This window comes from Quercus robur, chromosome 11, assembly GCF_932294415.1.
Source record: "Quercus robur chromosome 11, dhQueRobu3.1, whole genome shotgun sequence".
Lineage (NCBI taxonomy): Eukaryota > Viridiplantae > Streptophyta > Magnoliopsida > Fagales > Fagaceae > Quercus > Quercus robur.
In genome coordinates this window covers 52,038,953-52,054,059 of record NC_065544.1, presented here as the reverse complement: position 1 = coordinate 52,054,059, position 15,107 = coordinate 52,038,953, and the positions used below count along the sequence as shown (strand labels likewise).

The window sequence follows — 15,107 nt, the reverse complement described above, 5'->3', positions numbered from 1 at the left end:
ATAATGGTAATGGATTCTCATTCTCAAATCCTCACCTATTTTCCAATCTTGTTTTAATGCCAAATCATTTCTTGAATATTGATTTACAAAAAAAAGAGAAAAATGGAAAAAGAAAAAATCTTGAACATTGATTTAAGAAAAAAAAAAAAAAATCATGAACATTGATTTCTTTGTTTGCTCAGACATTATGCATCCAACTCCCGATCTTACTGGATATATTACAGAGGGGCAGATATACATTGACAGGCAGTTGAACAACTGACATGTACAGTTTTAAAGGAATGTCATTTAGCATAGTAGTTCAGTGGTTGGAAATAAATTTCAAGCGGACGTGGGTTTCTTATTATCACAGTAATTTAGTGCCATGTGTACATGATGTCAACATGTAAAACAATATTTTTAATAGGAACATGGGTGTGTGTCATAATAAACTAAATGCAACAAACTGTATCTAAGAAAACACTTAAATAGTTTTATGTGACCATTAAGAATTTTACCTTCTCTATCGTAGCATGGTTTTGATGAATTTTTTAGACTGGGTTTACAACAACTGGTTAATGACTGAAAACAGTGCATAGAACGGGCAGCTCCCTTTTATAATGAAGTTCATGTAGTGTAACAATAATAATACAATAAAATTCTTGTAGTGTAACAATAATCTGAATAGAACTAGGAACTCCCTTTTACAATAAAATCAAGCACATAAAGTACAAAAGTCCATTAAACCATGAACTGAAACAAAAGAACGAAAACCTAACGCTACAACCTAGTCCCAAAGAGTCTTAAAAAGAATAGTATAAGATCTGAAATAGTTTTTTCTGAATCCTAAGTGCCGGTTATTTCTCTCCTGCTGAATGAACCACATCAAATAACAAGGGAAAACCATGCAAACAACACCATTCCGATTTACAGCAATACCCATAATCAAAATGAATAACATCGAGACATCTCAAGCACAGCGTGTACTCAAACGCCAAGAATTCGGCTCGTGATGTCTGTCATAAAGTGGCTCAATCCTTTCTTGTCGTTTTCACTAGCTCAGCTTTGTAGAATCTGCCACCTTGAAAAATCTAGGCGCCATTTCCACAAGCCATTTAGGATCTATAACCATGACCTCTCGCGTGTACTCCTTTGTTGTCATCACCAGCTCATGGGGTAGATGACCCAGTAAGGTTGCCTCTGGAAAAAAATAAAACTAGTTAGTTTGATGTTCAGTTTCATCAATCTAATATGTTTTTTTTTTTTTTTTTTTTTTTTTTTAGGATAAACGGCAGAATAAAGTAATAGTATTTTAGTTACTTAAATGGTTGAGAATGAAGTCATGAACCACCTTACAAAAATGTCTTTGACATTGTTTTAATCCTTTCTAATAACCAAATAAAGAAGACAAATACATACATAACATGATGGTTTACATAACATGATGGCTTTCCTAAAAATAAAAAAATTACTAATCACTCATGGAAAATAAAAATTATGGGGAGCCAAGTTAGTAGGTCTGTAGGTGAATTAGTTATTTAGTGAGAAGTCACGTTAACTGATTTTTATTCTACATTCTACAAATGCTTAAAACACAATGGGGAATATTCACTTAAAAATAAAGAGGAAATTTTCAAATTCCAAAACTTAGTTCCAACTGCTAATAAGAGCCTTATGCCCAAATATGTCCATGAATTGGTCATCAAAGGTGAGGAACTTCAAAAGAATTATATTCAAGAAAATAAAATAACCTGCACATCAAAATAACAAAAAATTGATAGCACATTCTCTCTTGAAAAGAACATATGCAAGCTCCATCATTTAACTGATCCTCAAATCTCAATAAACCCATTTATCTCACTTTTCCAACTTCAACAATCATACAAAACCCTCTAGAAGAGAAAAATAAAGGCAGTAACTAAGTTTGAAGAACGTTCTTAACCTCCATCAGCATAGGACCAGGGGACCATGATTGTACCACCACCCGCACCATTCTTCTTATTTCTCTTCCTCCTGACCATTCTACATGCATTAGGAATTCTAGAATAAGAAAAAATGATTACTCACTTAAACTTCCTTACCCATTAATTTTGTTTACCCATCATTGGATGATATATGAAACACATGAACATAAAATGACATGCCATTAAATAAAATTGAGAATAATTTAAAGTCTGAGAATTCCATGCATTCAAATAAGAAACTCATCTTTTCAAACTTGTTTATCATATCCATTATTCCACTAAAGTTCTTAATTATATGAAAATACAGTTTCTACAAAAAAAAAGAAAGAAAAGAAAAGGTTTCTAGTTGCATCAAATACAAATAAGCCACATAAATGAACTTTCTTGAGGATTCATCTTATCATTCACCAAGTATATTATGCACCCAACCCATGGGAAAGTTCTCATATTCGACAATTGAAGACATTCTTGAATGCTTACATGCATCGCAAATTATGTACCCACTATTAAGTTTATGAGGGGTCTCAAGGAAAATAAGAATCTCATAAGTTTGAGGAAGTAATAAGAGCCTTTATCTGCTTTTGGCACTTGCATTTGTTTTAGCAGTAGATGAAACACCAAATTTTCTGCCTCTCGCTCTGGATTTATTCAGCTCTTTGATTTATTCAAGTGGATTTGAGAAGCATTATAAGGAAGTATATACAAGGTTAGAAGTTAATTCTAATTTTAATATATAACAGTTCATTTAACTCTTAAGAGACTAAATTTAATATTAAATTTTGGACCCACCACGTGTCACTTCAATCACCCTACCAACAAAATAAGAACAAAAAAGAAAAGAAAAAGAAGAATTATTGGTTGCAAGTTTTACCCCATTTGCAATAGCATCTTGAAACAGCAAAGGCTGGTAGACTTAGATGTATTCGATGTTAATGCAGGTTATGGGTTCAAACAACATGAAAATCTGTTATTGCTTTCTTCAATTGGGATTTATTGCTTGATGAGGGCTAACGCAGAGTGATTCAATAACTGTCCCAATAACATATTATTGGCTATGTTAAAACTAATGCAAGAAGAAATAAATAAAATATGAAGATTTATTGAAATGGATACAATAAGCTAAAAAGGACATTTTGTATTAGAATTAACCAATTGAAAATTTTCAAATCAAGTCATCCATCCACATAATACAATGGATATTTTGCTCTCATAAGGTTTGTGTCAAAGCCAGCAATAATAACTGATGTAATTCTCAATAGACCAACAGCTCATGCAAATTCTTAAAACACAAAAACTTGACTTAAAAGGGACTTAACAATTTTAAATTAGATGGAGTTCTAACATATTGAAAATTTAAGGTTTTCTTTGTCTCCTAAAGCATCAATCCAAACCTCACAACTCAAGTATAACAAACACAATAGTCAAAGGATCCTAGAAATACACTTTCAAAGACCTAATGTCACAAAAATCTATAGTCAAGTATTTTGATAGACAAGTTGCAGGCAATTTCTAAGAGGTCAATCCAAAGGCCAATGCTATTTAATCTAAGGGCTTGATAAGATGTAATGAAACTACCAATGGTCAACGCTATTAATTTCAAAACTGTAACAGTTGTTAGTTCCAAAAGAGAAAAAATATAAAATATAAAAATAGTAAACAAAATAATCCCAACAAATTTCCTGAATAATCATTCAGAAAACAATCCAATGGAAATTTTCAAATAGAACAGTTGACATAGGGAAAAAAATTAGGGAAGAAGAAGAGGCATGAAATGGACCTAATGGTCATGGAAGACTGTTTGATGTCCAAGTTGATGCGGTCATTGACTCTGCCATAGGAAAACAAATGTCAAAAAGAATGCCTACAATCTGCTTCTTGAGGACTCTCACTGCCTTTCCACAAATCCTTTCAGACAGAATCATGTCCATAGAGGGGTTTGGAATCTGATCTGGAAAGTAAAAGTCCCCCTGAGAATCTGCAACTTTACGTGGAAGCTTATGCATGATGGCTTTCCCACTCTTCTAAGTCTAAAAAATAGAGGAATACCAACCCAAAGCACCTGCCCCGTGTAATGATGAAGATGAAGCCACAACTCACCTATTTCTGTCTTGACCTTTTGCTAGAGCTTGCTGGCATGGATCTCTGTTAGCTGTTCATACCTGATCTAGCCAATGTCTCGGTGCAGCAGTGGGTTGGGAATTTATTAGACAGACACAAAAAACTGGAGGCTGAGTCAATGATTTATCTTCAAGCCATTTTCACTACATTTTGGACAATCTGGAACCACAGAAACACTGTGGTTCATGAAGGCAAACAACCTAACCCCATGGAAGTAATTCTAAAAGCTCAAAACCTTTCTTGCAGGTACCAGGAAACTCCTACAAAAAATGCATTCATCAACAGGAATGCTAAGGAGACAATCTCAGGCACTCGGTCACTAGCAGGGCCTTGGCACCTAATGATCAAAATTGCTGGAGTCAGGAGGAAGAGAGCAAGGAGGAGTGCGTATGCTTATGAGGCCAAGAATATGCAGGGGGAGACTTATGTTTTGTGGTGTAGCTAGTAGTGCAGTAGACTCAGCTTATGGGGCATCTCAAGAAGCTCTGGTGGAGGCATCTATAAAAGCTAGGAATGCTGGCTTTCATCAAGTACTGATCCTAAGCAATAGCAGAAGATTGGTCCAAACTGTCAACAAAGAAAGGAACCCAAACTGGCAGGAGAGGACGATGATGGCTGATCTATCTTCCCTTCATCAAAATGGCTTCGTTTTGAAGATGCTTTTTGTTCCCAAAGTTGTTATAAACTGTGTCTGTTATGTAGCTAATATGGCAACTCAATGCCATTTCACCAATGCCGGTCTAGACCAGCTATTTGTAACAAACTCCCTGTTTTCTCCCTTTGAATGGTATAAAAATAAATAAAAATAAAAAATAAAAAAGTCAAAAAGAAGAAAAACAATTTTATTTTTGGGGTAAATATAGTGATTGTTTTTCGCATTTTGGATCAATACAAAGCTAAATTTCTACAGGAAGAGAGCTTTTGCACTATATAGGTGCTCATATTATGTGAGGTTGTGTGTGAATGCCATAGAGGAGAAATAAGTTTAAGAGGTGAGAGAGATAAGGAAGAGAAATGGTTCGGAAATTTACAAACACAAAATAATAATTGGTGAATTTATAACTGCAGAATGTGTAAGAGCTTATTAGCATTTGATGGAGAGAAGAAGTGGGCTAGTACTCTTCAAACTACGCGTGAAAGGAATTCTATTGGTGTGCATATATATATATATGCACAATCTTTGGGCTTACAAACCTTGGTCCAGGACATTGGGAAAAAAGAATTCTTGTCCTCAAAGTGACCTCAAGTAAATTTCTTAAGACATCAATTTTGGAACAAATGTTTTTTGAAAGGTAGAAGGTAGAGGAAGTATAGGTGGGAATAGATGCTAGGACGGATTTAACTAGAGTAATTTTGGAAGCTTGGGATAGGATTTTAGCGTTCCAAGATTGTGCTCTAGAAATAACCTTGTCAAGGACCTCATTAAACATTTGCTTTTTGTTCATGCAGACCAAGCATTTGATGAAGTCCTCGAATATTTAATATTGTTTTTGGTGAAAGGCCTTCCAAGCAGCAGAATTTAATTGTGTCACACAACTAACTCAATGAATAATCAAATTATGCACTGTTAAAGAGTACATTCTCTATTACTATTACTTGACTAAACAAACATAGACAGCTACACAGTCTCAATAGGGTAATTATCTTCCATTCTAAAAACTCTTTCTACTTGATAAACTGTTTTGATTGAAAAACAAATACCACATGACCACAAAGGCCGTGAACAGTTCACTGAACTTATTATTACTCATACAATAGCCAAGCATGTAGAAGATAACAAAAACTTCAATAACACAAGCTGAAACAAGCCCAATTCATCACCATAAAAGAACTTTTTAAGATATATATGCCCAAGAAACAAACAAAGCACTCAATTGTACATTAAAAAAAATTTTCATATAAAATGGGGGTGAGGGGGGTTGAAATTGTAAATACTTACAAGTGAAGGGAACTAACTTGGAGTTGGAGGAGATGAGAATCAGGGGGAAGGAAGAGAGGCATAATTCTTCAAAGCTTGATCAAGATGTCCTCTTTTTCTTCGAGGGTGGAGACAGATACAAATCAAAGTCATCATTCATAAATTCATGGGTCACTGAAGACGAACCCAAATCAAACCCACCACTAACAGTCGAGCCAGCCAAATCTATCTGGCCCAATCCAAAATTAGACCCATTAGATGTATCAGGTACCTGAGGAGGCTCTCGTTCACTTGCATCTGAGTCATTTAGTGATAAGCTCAAATCATACCCATCATTGCGAAAGTCCTTCAAATGCCCCAAATCACTTACAGTTTCGAAAGCCTCATGATCCATATTTGAGGAATAAGGAAGTGGTATTAAAGGGTGGACCTCGGGGTCAATAGGGAACGAAAATGACACATTCAAATAACCATGAAATCCCTTCAAATCATTGCAAGACGTGGGGAACAGAGGTAGTAAAGACAGGGAATTAGGAATGGAAGATTTATGAGGACAATAGATGCATTCTACATGGACCCCCAACTTTTTTGGGATAGCCATAGGATCCATTGGCTCTTCGAAAAGATAATCTTTGTCCATCCTGATGCTACAAATAACCTCAAAATGACTCTGTTTAGATAGATTTGAGTCCCTCAACTTCTTCTCCCATTCGTACATAGAATTAGAAATAAACCACATACGACAAGATTCATCTCCTTCTTTGAAATCCCCACTACACTGATATTCTGAACAACCATTGACGACAAATTGAACCACATAACCAAAAGATTCATTTGTCGGTGCAAAGGTAACACAAACAGCAATAGGAATGCATCTGGAATTACGACCAACCAAGAATGAAATGGAATTTCCATCGTTTCGGTGGTTGAACTCATCTAGAATCTCAAACCCTGGTGCTTGAAAGTAACCAATCGAGTGGTAAAGCGAATACGAAGATTCGTCAGAGTGTAGTTGATTTCTCTCTCCTTCATGTACTCTATCTGCTAAAACGCCTTGACTTTCTCCCTCTTGCTTCCATTTAGCAATTTTTTTAGCAATAACCTGCAGTTTGGCATATCGAGTTAGGTATTTGGGGGAAAGGCAATACAATTATTTCTTTATAACTAAGAGCGAGAGAGTGATAGAGAAAGACCTGACTCAATATTTTGTTTGATGATTTTCGATTCCATGATGGGCAATTACTAGCCACCAAATGCTCTAAAGATTGTGGAAATCCTTGAATTTCCTCAAAGCGCTTGCAATCGAATATATCAAGAGTACTTAATGTAGTGAATTTGATAAAGCCTTTGGGGATGGTAATAGTATTGGTGTTTCGTAGATATAGCGTTGTCAATGCGGGAAAGTAATCGAACTCCAGAAAATCTAATTCAGTTACATTTTCACCGCAGAGAGTAAGCTCTGCTAACTGTGGAAATGAATATCCGACACAGCCATCAAAAGAATTGCAGCTTGGTCTTGGTAGGTTAGTAGAAATACCTAAAACTATGATATTTTGGAATTTATAGATGCTATCTAGAAAGTTCCTCTCAAGGCTTGTGCATCTTGAGGAAAGCGATTCTCTAGTACCACTCCCTTCTATATCTAGAACCGATAAGCATTTCATTACTGAATCAATATCAGGGAAGTACTCAAGGCTTGTGCAATGACTAAGATCAAAATTTTGAAGAGATTTCAACGGAAGTCTTCTAGGAAGAGTTTGAAGTTTTCCACAATCTCTGAGATACCAACCTTCAAGTTTATCAAGATATCCAATAGACTCATGAACTTTAACTAAATTTTTACAAGAACGAAGATTTAATATCTTTAAATTTGGGGCACACAACTCAGGTAATTCTTCAATGGACTCACAGTAATTAAGACAAAAATCTTCAAGAGATTTGAACTTAAGTCTTCTAGGAAGAGCTCGAAGTTTTTTGCAATTAGAAAGGTCCCAACTTTTAAGCTTATCAAGAAATCCAGCAGGCTTATGAATCTTAACTAAATTTGTACAATAAGAAAGGTTTAATATCTCTAAATTTGGAGCCCACAAGTCAGGTAATTTCCGGATGGATTCACAACCTCTGAGATTGATTCCTTTCAAATTGTTAAAAGGCAAAACCTGTAGAAGGAAATAACAATTATCTTCAACAAGCTTTAAAATGAACTGTAGAAATAAATCTTAATTAAGAAAACTAATAATCATACCTGCTTGAATAACTTATGTATTCTAATGTTACAATGTGGCATGTTCAAGTAGACAAGTTGTTGAGGACAAAAATTGGATGGCAAGGACAAGGACCAATTAGGCCAATCCAGTAATACTAAACTGTTGGGGAGATATTCCAAAAATCCATCAATATATACGTTATTAACTATAAGAAACTTGATATTTTTCATCCTTCTGAAAGCTTGAGCATGAACTTCCAATGTTACAGGTCTAGGTGGCCACAGTATTATGCCTCGAATTTTATTCGTTCCCTGGTTGAACAAAGCATTAAGTGAACAACACTATGCAATTGGAAATATAAAAAATTAAACAAAAAAATATGTTGATAAGCTTGTATTGCTTCAACATTAATAAAAGTTAAAGAAAGTAATTAATTTCTTCTAAATTGATTAAAAGAGGGAAAGAAGCGAAGAAAAAGACATACTGTATTTGCTGTTAGTACAGTAAAAGCATCCGCATAATCCTGTAGCCTAGTTCGTTTTCCAGGCGCTTGTGGTGATTCTTGTTGAACAATTTCCTCTCCCATCTGTTGTAGCAAGTTATGCATTGATAAAATGCCACACCGATCAATTGTTATCAAACACTTGTCAATAAGTTTTGGAATACCATAATTTGGAAATAATTGACATGCCTCTAATATATTTACAACATAATCTTTCTGTTTCCTGTTGAAGAAAAATGCAATATCGAGGAAAATATCCTTTTCACTTTGGTCCAATCCTTCATAACTAATTTTGAGTATTTCTATAATTTTCTTGTTGGGAATCCTTTTATACTTCTCTAATGCACTTTCCCATTCACATAAACTTCTTCTCCGCAAATCAGAACCTATTATTTCTAAAGCTAGTGGAAGGCCATTGGCATAATTGATAAACTGGTTTGAAAGTTGCAAGTAAGCTTCCTCAGGTTCATTTGTTTGGAAGGCATACAAACTAAAAAGTTCACAAGCTTCATATTGGTCCATTTCATCAACCTTATAGATTAGAGTATATTGTTCAAGAGTGGTTAACACATGCTTATCTCTTGTGGTTATAAGGATTCTACTTCCCGGAGCTAACCAATCACATTTTCCAAGCAAATTTTCTATCTGCTTCTGTTCATCCACATCATCAAGAACTAAAAGAACTCTTTTATGGCGAAGTCTTTCCATTATCAAAGTGATTCCTCTAGATATGTTGTCCACTTTTAAATTTCCATCCCCTAAGAGCTTAGAAAGAAGTATCTCCTGTAGTTGTTTTATGCCATCCTTTGTCCTAGACCCTTCTTTAACATTCTCTAGAAACGAGCTTCCTTCAAAGCCATCAACAATTTTGTTATATACAGCTTTTGCGATTGTAGTCTTACCTATTCCGCCAAGGCCATGGATCGCCACCATTCGAATATCATTCAACTCAATATTTAAAAGCTTTTCTATTTTTGTTGCACGAGAATCTACTCCAATTGGGTATTTAGCAACGAATAATCGTGTGCGGTTTAATGTTGTATTTGATATCCGTTCAATAAGTCCCTGGATAAATTTAGATTCAAGACAACTGCCAATCACATAGCATAAAAAGCATGTTAGGAAATGAATTAGCTGGAAAATGTAAGTATGAAGATAAGCAAAATTCTAGATATATAGTTTTTGCATTATTTATTTATTTTATTTTTTTACTTTTGCCACATGAATAAGGGTTGAGGGGGAGAACGGCCCGAACGGCTTTGTGCGTTACAATTAACAAGTAAGTCGTACATTTTTTTTTTTAATGGGGAAAAGGTGGTACATTTTTAATTAAAGTAAATGGCAAGTACATAATTCATAGACTTGGGAACCAAACTATATTTAAATTTAATAGTTTGTCTTTTTTGTATGGGAAATCAGTTTTATTCTTCTATCAAGTAGTTGCATGAAAACTTCGCATAGGTGAGGAACCAAACTAATTGGAAACCCACATATGATACCTGATTGAAATGATTAAGAGATTTTTCTTAAATCTTTTATCAAAAAATATGTGGAAGAAACTCTTAATTCGTAAGATTAAAATTTTCTTTGTAACCTAACTAGCGACTACCTTCATAGTTAAAGATATTACCAAAATAGAACAATTTCATATAGTGGTTATGACAAACCATTAAAAAAAAAAAAAAAAAAAAAAACCATGAATGCATGATACTAATTGTGAGGTACATACTCATTATTGTAATGGAATCCAGAAAAACTGCCAACTTCTTTTAGAGCTGCCCTCCAAATCTGCACTTTGCCAATGTTATCCATGAAATTTTTTTCATGTTTAGCCAATTCTACCCCAAACTTTCCTTCTTGTTTACGTACTTCTGATGGATCTATTCCATAAAAAACTGGTAAAACCAATTGACCAATATTTTTTCTACACTCAAGAATCCAAACTAGTTCGTCCAAACACCATTTGGAAGATGCATAATTTTCAGAGAACACAATAACCGATATCATTGACCTTTTGATGGTTTTGAGAAGTTCCTCAGAAATTTTTTCTCCCCTCCGAAGTTTATCGTCCATGAAGGTGTAAATGTCTTTGTCACACAAAGCTTTATATAAATGGCCTGTAAAACCATAGCGAGTATCTTTACCTCTGAAGCTTAAGAAGACATCATACTCCCACCGGTGAGTGGAAGTCATTGAAGTCTACATACGAGCAGAAGATTGAGAAGGTCAAAGATGTGATAAAGTGGGAATTATAAGGAATGAGTGAACACATGAAAAAAAAAAAAAAAAAAAAAAAAAAAAAAAAAAAAAAAAAAAGTGGCTTACCTTTTTTGCTGACTGGAGCCTGGAGGTTGAAGGTGGTGGTTGTGTGGTAGCTTCAATATCACAGGGGACGAATACCACAACCACGTACTATAATTTTCTTGCTTTTCTGAAACACACAATGTTCGAATCCAATGTCTTTTCTATTTGATTTTCGAACCAAAGTTAGGCCTACAAATACATGTAAATGACTTGTACAAACCCACCAAGACGTGTAGTCTTATGTGAATTTCCTACCAAAAATATGTCTTTTTGGGAGCTTCCGTCCTTTTACTGGTAGTTAAATAAATGATAAATAACAAGATAAATCGAGATAATAAAAAATGCAAATGTAAACTTTTAAATTTTGACTGAAACTCATTTAGGGTGTGTTTGGATAGAACTTATTTTGTTTAAATTGAAAACTGAAAACTGAAAACACTGTAGCAAAATAATTTTTAACTCTCTTAAATACCTATATATTTTAGTTAAATAATTTTAAATTTAAAAACGCAAATTGGTTAATCTATCATATGTTAATTTCTTCTTTATTTTGCCAATTTGAAACCACTGGTATGAGGCGATTATATTATGAAGTGAAGTTGTAAAATATGTCTTTTTGGGAGCTTCCGTCCTTTTACTGGTAGTTAAATAAATGATAAATAAAAAGATAAATCGAGATAATAAAAAATGCAAATGTAAACTTTTAAATTTTGACTGAAACTCATTTAAGTTATTTCACTTTATTTTTATTCAATTTAATCTTCTAAGTTTCAAATTTAAAAAAAAAAAAAATCAGTATTTTTAAAGTAAAACTCACTACTTTCTTTTTACTGTAAATCAAATTTATAAACTTCGTTTCATTTCACTCTAAAATTTAACTCCAAAAAATCAAAGAAAAAGGAAAAGATGAGAAGAGAAGAGAAATTGAAAAGAGGCTCACCTTGAGAGAATTGCAATGGTAGGGATGAGTGAAGAAGATACTGACGTTTGCTGGTCTCTAGTTCACCTTGAGAGAATTGCTTTTGCAGTCTTGTTCTTTTAGAAGATCTGTGGAGATGGCCTTCAGTAAAACTTTTCGAGTTTTTCTTTGTTTAAATCAGACTATTATATCTGCTTCCAGTTTGTTTACCACACCATTCCAAGAAACAAGATGAAAGGATGTAATAAAAGTAGTAGAATGTAAAGTCTTCAAGAAAAGGACTTTGAAAAGCTAGCCATTTACGTGGAATAGGAAAATTCTTGGAAACTTTCATCTTTTTCAAATGCCCCTAACATCTATATTTATTTACAGAAGAACCAAATTGTTTTAGCCAATAGTTATGCTGTTCCCAAGAAATTTCCACCAACTTTAGTAGAAATCTCGCGCGTCTTCAGTTGTTCAAAAAGATAAAAAGAAGTGAGAAAATGACATAATAACAAATTACTCTAATGTTTGTTTACTTTTCTCACAATGCATAGAGTACCATCCATTTCTTTTTTTTTGAAATATATCGTACCATCCATTTCTTGGTGGATAGACAAACACAGAATGCCATTATTATTTATCGGAAATCGGATAAATTCCATGAACATAACTGGATGTTTGGGTATATTGACAACTAGGTTCAAAATTTTCTAAAACTGATTAATTTGATCCTTAATATTAAATTAGTCCCTAAATTTTGTTTTAAAAAATGACGAACTAACCTAATAGTATTTGGGGATTAAGTTGATGAATTTAAGTATCAAATTGATTAATTTTAAAAAATCTTAAGTCTGGTTGGCATTAATTCAAATTTCAAAATATGTTAATAAAATTTACCCTATTTATGGCTATTGACAACTTTAAATTTGTGTGTTTTGGACAAATTTATAAGTTTTTTTTTTTTTTTCACTTGATATGTTTTAGCACACTATTGAACTAAATTTTTTTTAGCAAAAGGCTGAGGCAGGTTCGCTAGCTTTAAAAGCCATTGGGATGTATGAGTAGAAGATTGATAAAGGTGAGGAAATGTGTAGGAAAGGGAGTCAAGTATATAGTATATCCTTCTTCCAAGAAACTTTCTTTATGCAACTCATGCAATTATTCGATCTAGCACTAGTAATGCCACGCTTGGAAAGTAAAGACTACAAATAATAATTTTCTGACCACGCGCAATGCAGTACAAACAAATGAAACAATATTTTAAGTTTTCCAAAAGATAGAAACAGCGAATCGTTCATTAAAAAAATTAGAAAAATGAAATCACTTTTCTCCTCATCCGAGAGCATGTAATGCACGTTGGAAGCAACTTCCTTATTTATTTAAGAGGTACTATGTTTACAATATTTTTATAATATTTTTACAACAAATTATAGGTGATTAGTTATTATTAGTTCAAATTTAAACTTAACACTAAGATTACTTTTTTACCCCAACACTAACAACCAATAATTACCTACCACTTAAAATTTGTTATAAAAATATTATGAAAATGTTGTGGATATATCATTTCTCTATTTATTTCCATAGTTTTGTTACAGTTTTTTATTTTTTATTTTTCACAAAAAACTAGCGTATTTTTATTTTTATTTTTATTTTACAAAAAACTCGCTTCATTTTAAGTTTTTACCCCCCCCCCCTCCCCCACCTTAACATAAAAATTTACAGTTTTACAATTTCCACTTACATTACCTTATTTCCATCACCAATTTACAAAGAAAAATGTAATGTTCAAAACATTTTCACAACAAATTTTAAGTAACAGGTTGTTATTGAAGGTAAAAAAAATAATTTTCATAATAAGTTTAAATAATAATCAATAATAACTACCTACTTATGATTTGTTATGAAAAAAATTGTGAACGTAGCACTTTTGAAATAGCTAAAGTAATTTTAATTTAACACCGAAATTGCTACTACTTTTTTGCCCCTTATCGATGACTGATGAGGAATCCCATTCTTTTATTTTCTATAAAAATCGAATACCAAGGTATACTTTTTTTGAGAGATTACCATACCAAGGTATACTTAATTGGGGAATTTGCCTCTTTTTTATCTATACTATATAATTTATTTAAGGCAATGCATGGCTCTTTGAACCCAAGTCTACTACTAGCTTACAGTTGGCTTGCACTACCTAAGAAATTGATAAAATATAAATAACACTAATTTTGATGAGAATTTGTGTGATTTTATTCGGGTGACATTGCAAAATCCAACAAAGATTAGTATGAAATCTCACAAGTCAATGAGAAATTATCAAAACTGAGTTTTTATTTTTTACATTTATTGTTAGAACCTCATCAAAACCGAATTAGCTAGAAGATAAAGATGTAATACAATGAAGAGATTACAGGGGCAATAATAATCATTATAGCATTAGAAAGTGATAAATTTGTCATGTAATAATATATGACTAAATAAAAAAATAAATTATTTTTCAAGTGCATTTATGCTTACAAAATTATAGTACTAAAATTTGTGACAATTGTTTCATCAAAATAAGTTTTTCAAAACTAAAATTCATGAAATCCTATTTAAAATCTATTATAAATAATGAAATTAAATGGATTTGTCTTATAATCATTTGATGAAAAGTAGATGTTAGAACATTAGTTCATGCAAAAATTCATGTCTATTTTAATATAATAATTATTTTTTCTAGTTTATATATTCACGTATCAAAATACTCTACATTAGATTATCTATTTTACATTACATTTAATTAAAATATCATTTTTTTTATTTTTTTTATTATTTATCTTTCTTCACACACAGCAATCTTCACCTACTCTTTTCCTTCATTTTTGAGACATGTAAAAAAATAATAAACCACTAAACACAAATGAATAGTACTAGCGTAAATTTATAAAATTACTTTAGCAATTATGTTTTTTTTTTTTTTTAATTTACAGAATTTTGCATGACTTGATATGGGTGAATTTTGGTATTAATTGGCTAAAATGTAATTATTTTTCAATTACATAAATACTGATAGTGATTTGAGTGCCCTTTACAAACCTAAATATAAAAATTTTATATTAAAAACAAAAATCAAGAGTTTTAACTAAAAATTTTAATTAAAAAAATTAAATAAATATTATTTAAAAAAGTCTAAGTGGTTTTGACTTGCAACCTCAGAGACCTGAAAATA

At 32.6% G+C, this 15,107-nt stretch overlaps 1 protein-coding gene and 1 long non-coding RNA gene across 10 annotated transcripts in view; both read right to left on the bottom strand.

Moving 5' to 3' along the window:
- LOC126707482 (TMV resistance protein N-like) overlaps positions 1-11,368 on the bottom strand; it is a 227,195-nt gene extending 215,827 nt beyond the window's left edge. The window contains exons 1-9 of one of the 9 annotated variants that reach the window (XM_050407155.1): positions 11,014-11,368; positions 10,418-10,887; positions 8,671-9,778; positions 8,225-8,497; positions 7,173-8,138; positions 6,001-7,081; positions 2,815-2,972; positions 1,922-2,001; positions 559-1,179 (exon numbers count right to left, since the gene is read on the bottom strand). In XM_050407155.1, coding sequence (XP_050263112.1) covers positions 6,080-7,081; positions 7,173-8,138; positions 8,225-8,497; positions 8,671-9,778; positions 10,418-10,881 — 3,813 coding nt within the window. In that variant the 5' untranslated portion in view covers positions 10,882-10,887; positions 11,014-11,368 and the 3' untranslated portion in view covers positions 559-1,179; positions 1,922-2,001; positions 2,815-2,972; positions 6,001-6,079. Of the gene's footprint in view, positions 1-558; positions 1,180-1,921; positions 2,020-2,814; positions 2,973-6,000; positions 7,082-7,172; positions 8,139-8,224; positions 8,498-8,670; positions 9,779-10,417; positions 10,888-11,013 lie in introns of those variants that run through there. The other 8 variants (XM_050407152.1, XM_050407151.1, XM_050407153.1 and 5 more) reach the window with 8 other exon arrangements.
- The window catches only part of LOC126707498 (uncharacterized), a 52,801-nt gene continuing 38,252 nt past the window's right edge, over positions 559-15,107 (bottom strand). Inside the window, exon 2 of the long non-coding RNA XR_007648978.1 lies at positions 559-766. This is a non-coding gene — a long non-coding RNA (uncharacterized LOC126707498). The remainder of the gene's footprint in view (positions 767-15,107) is intronic.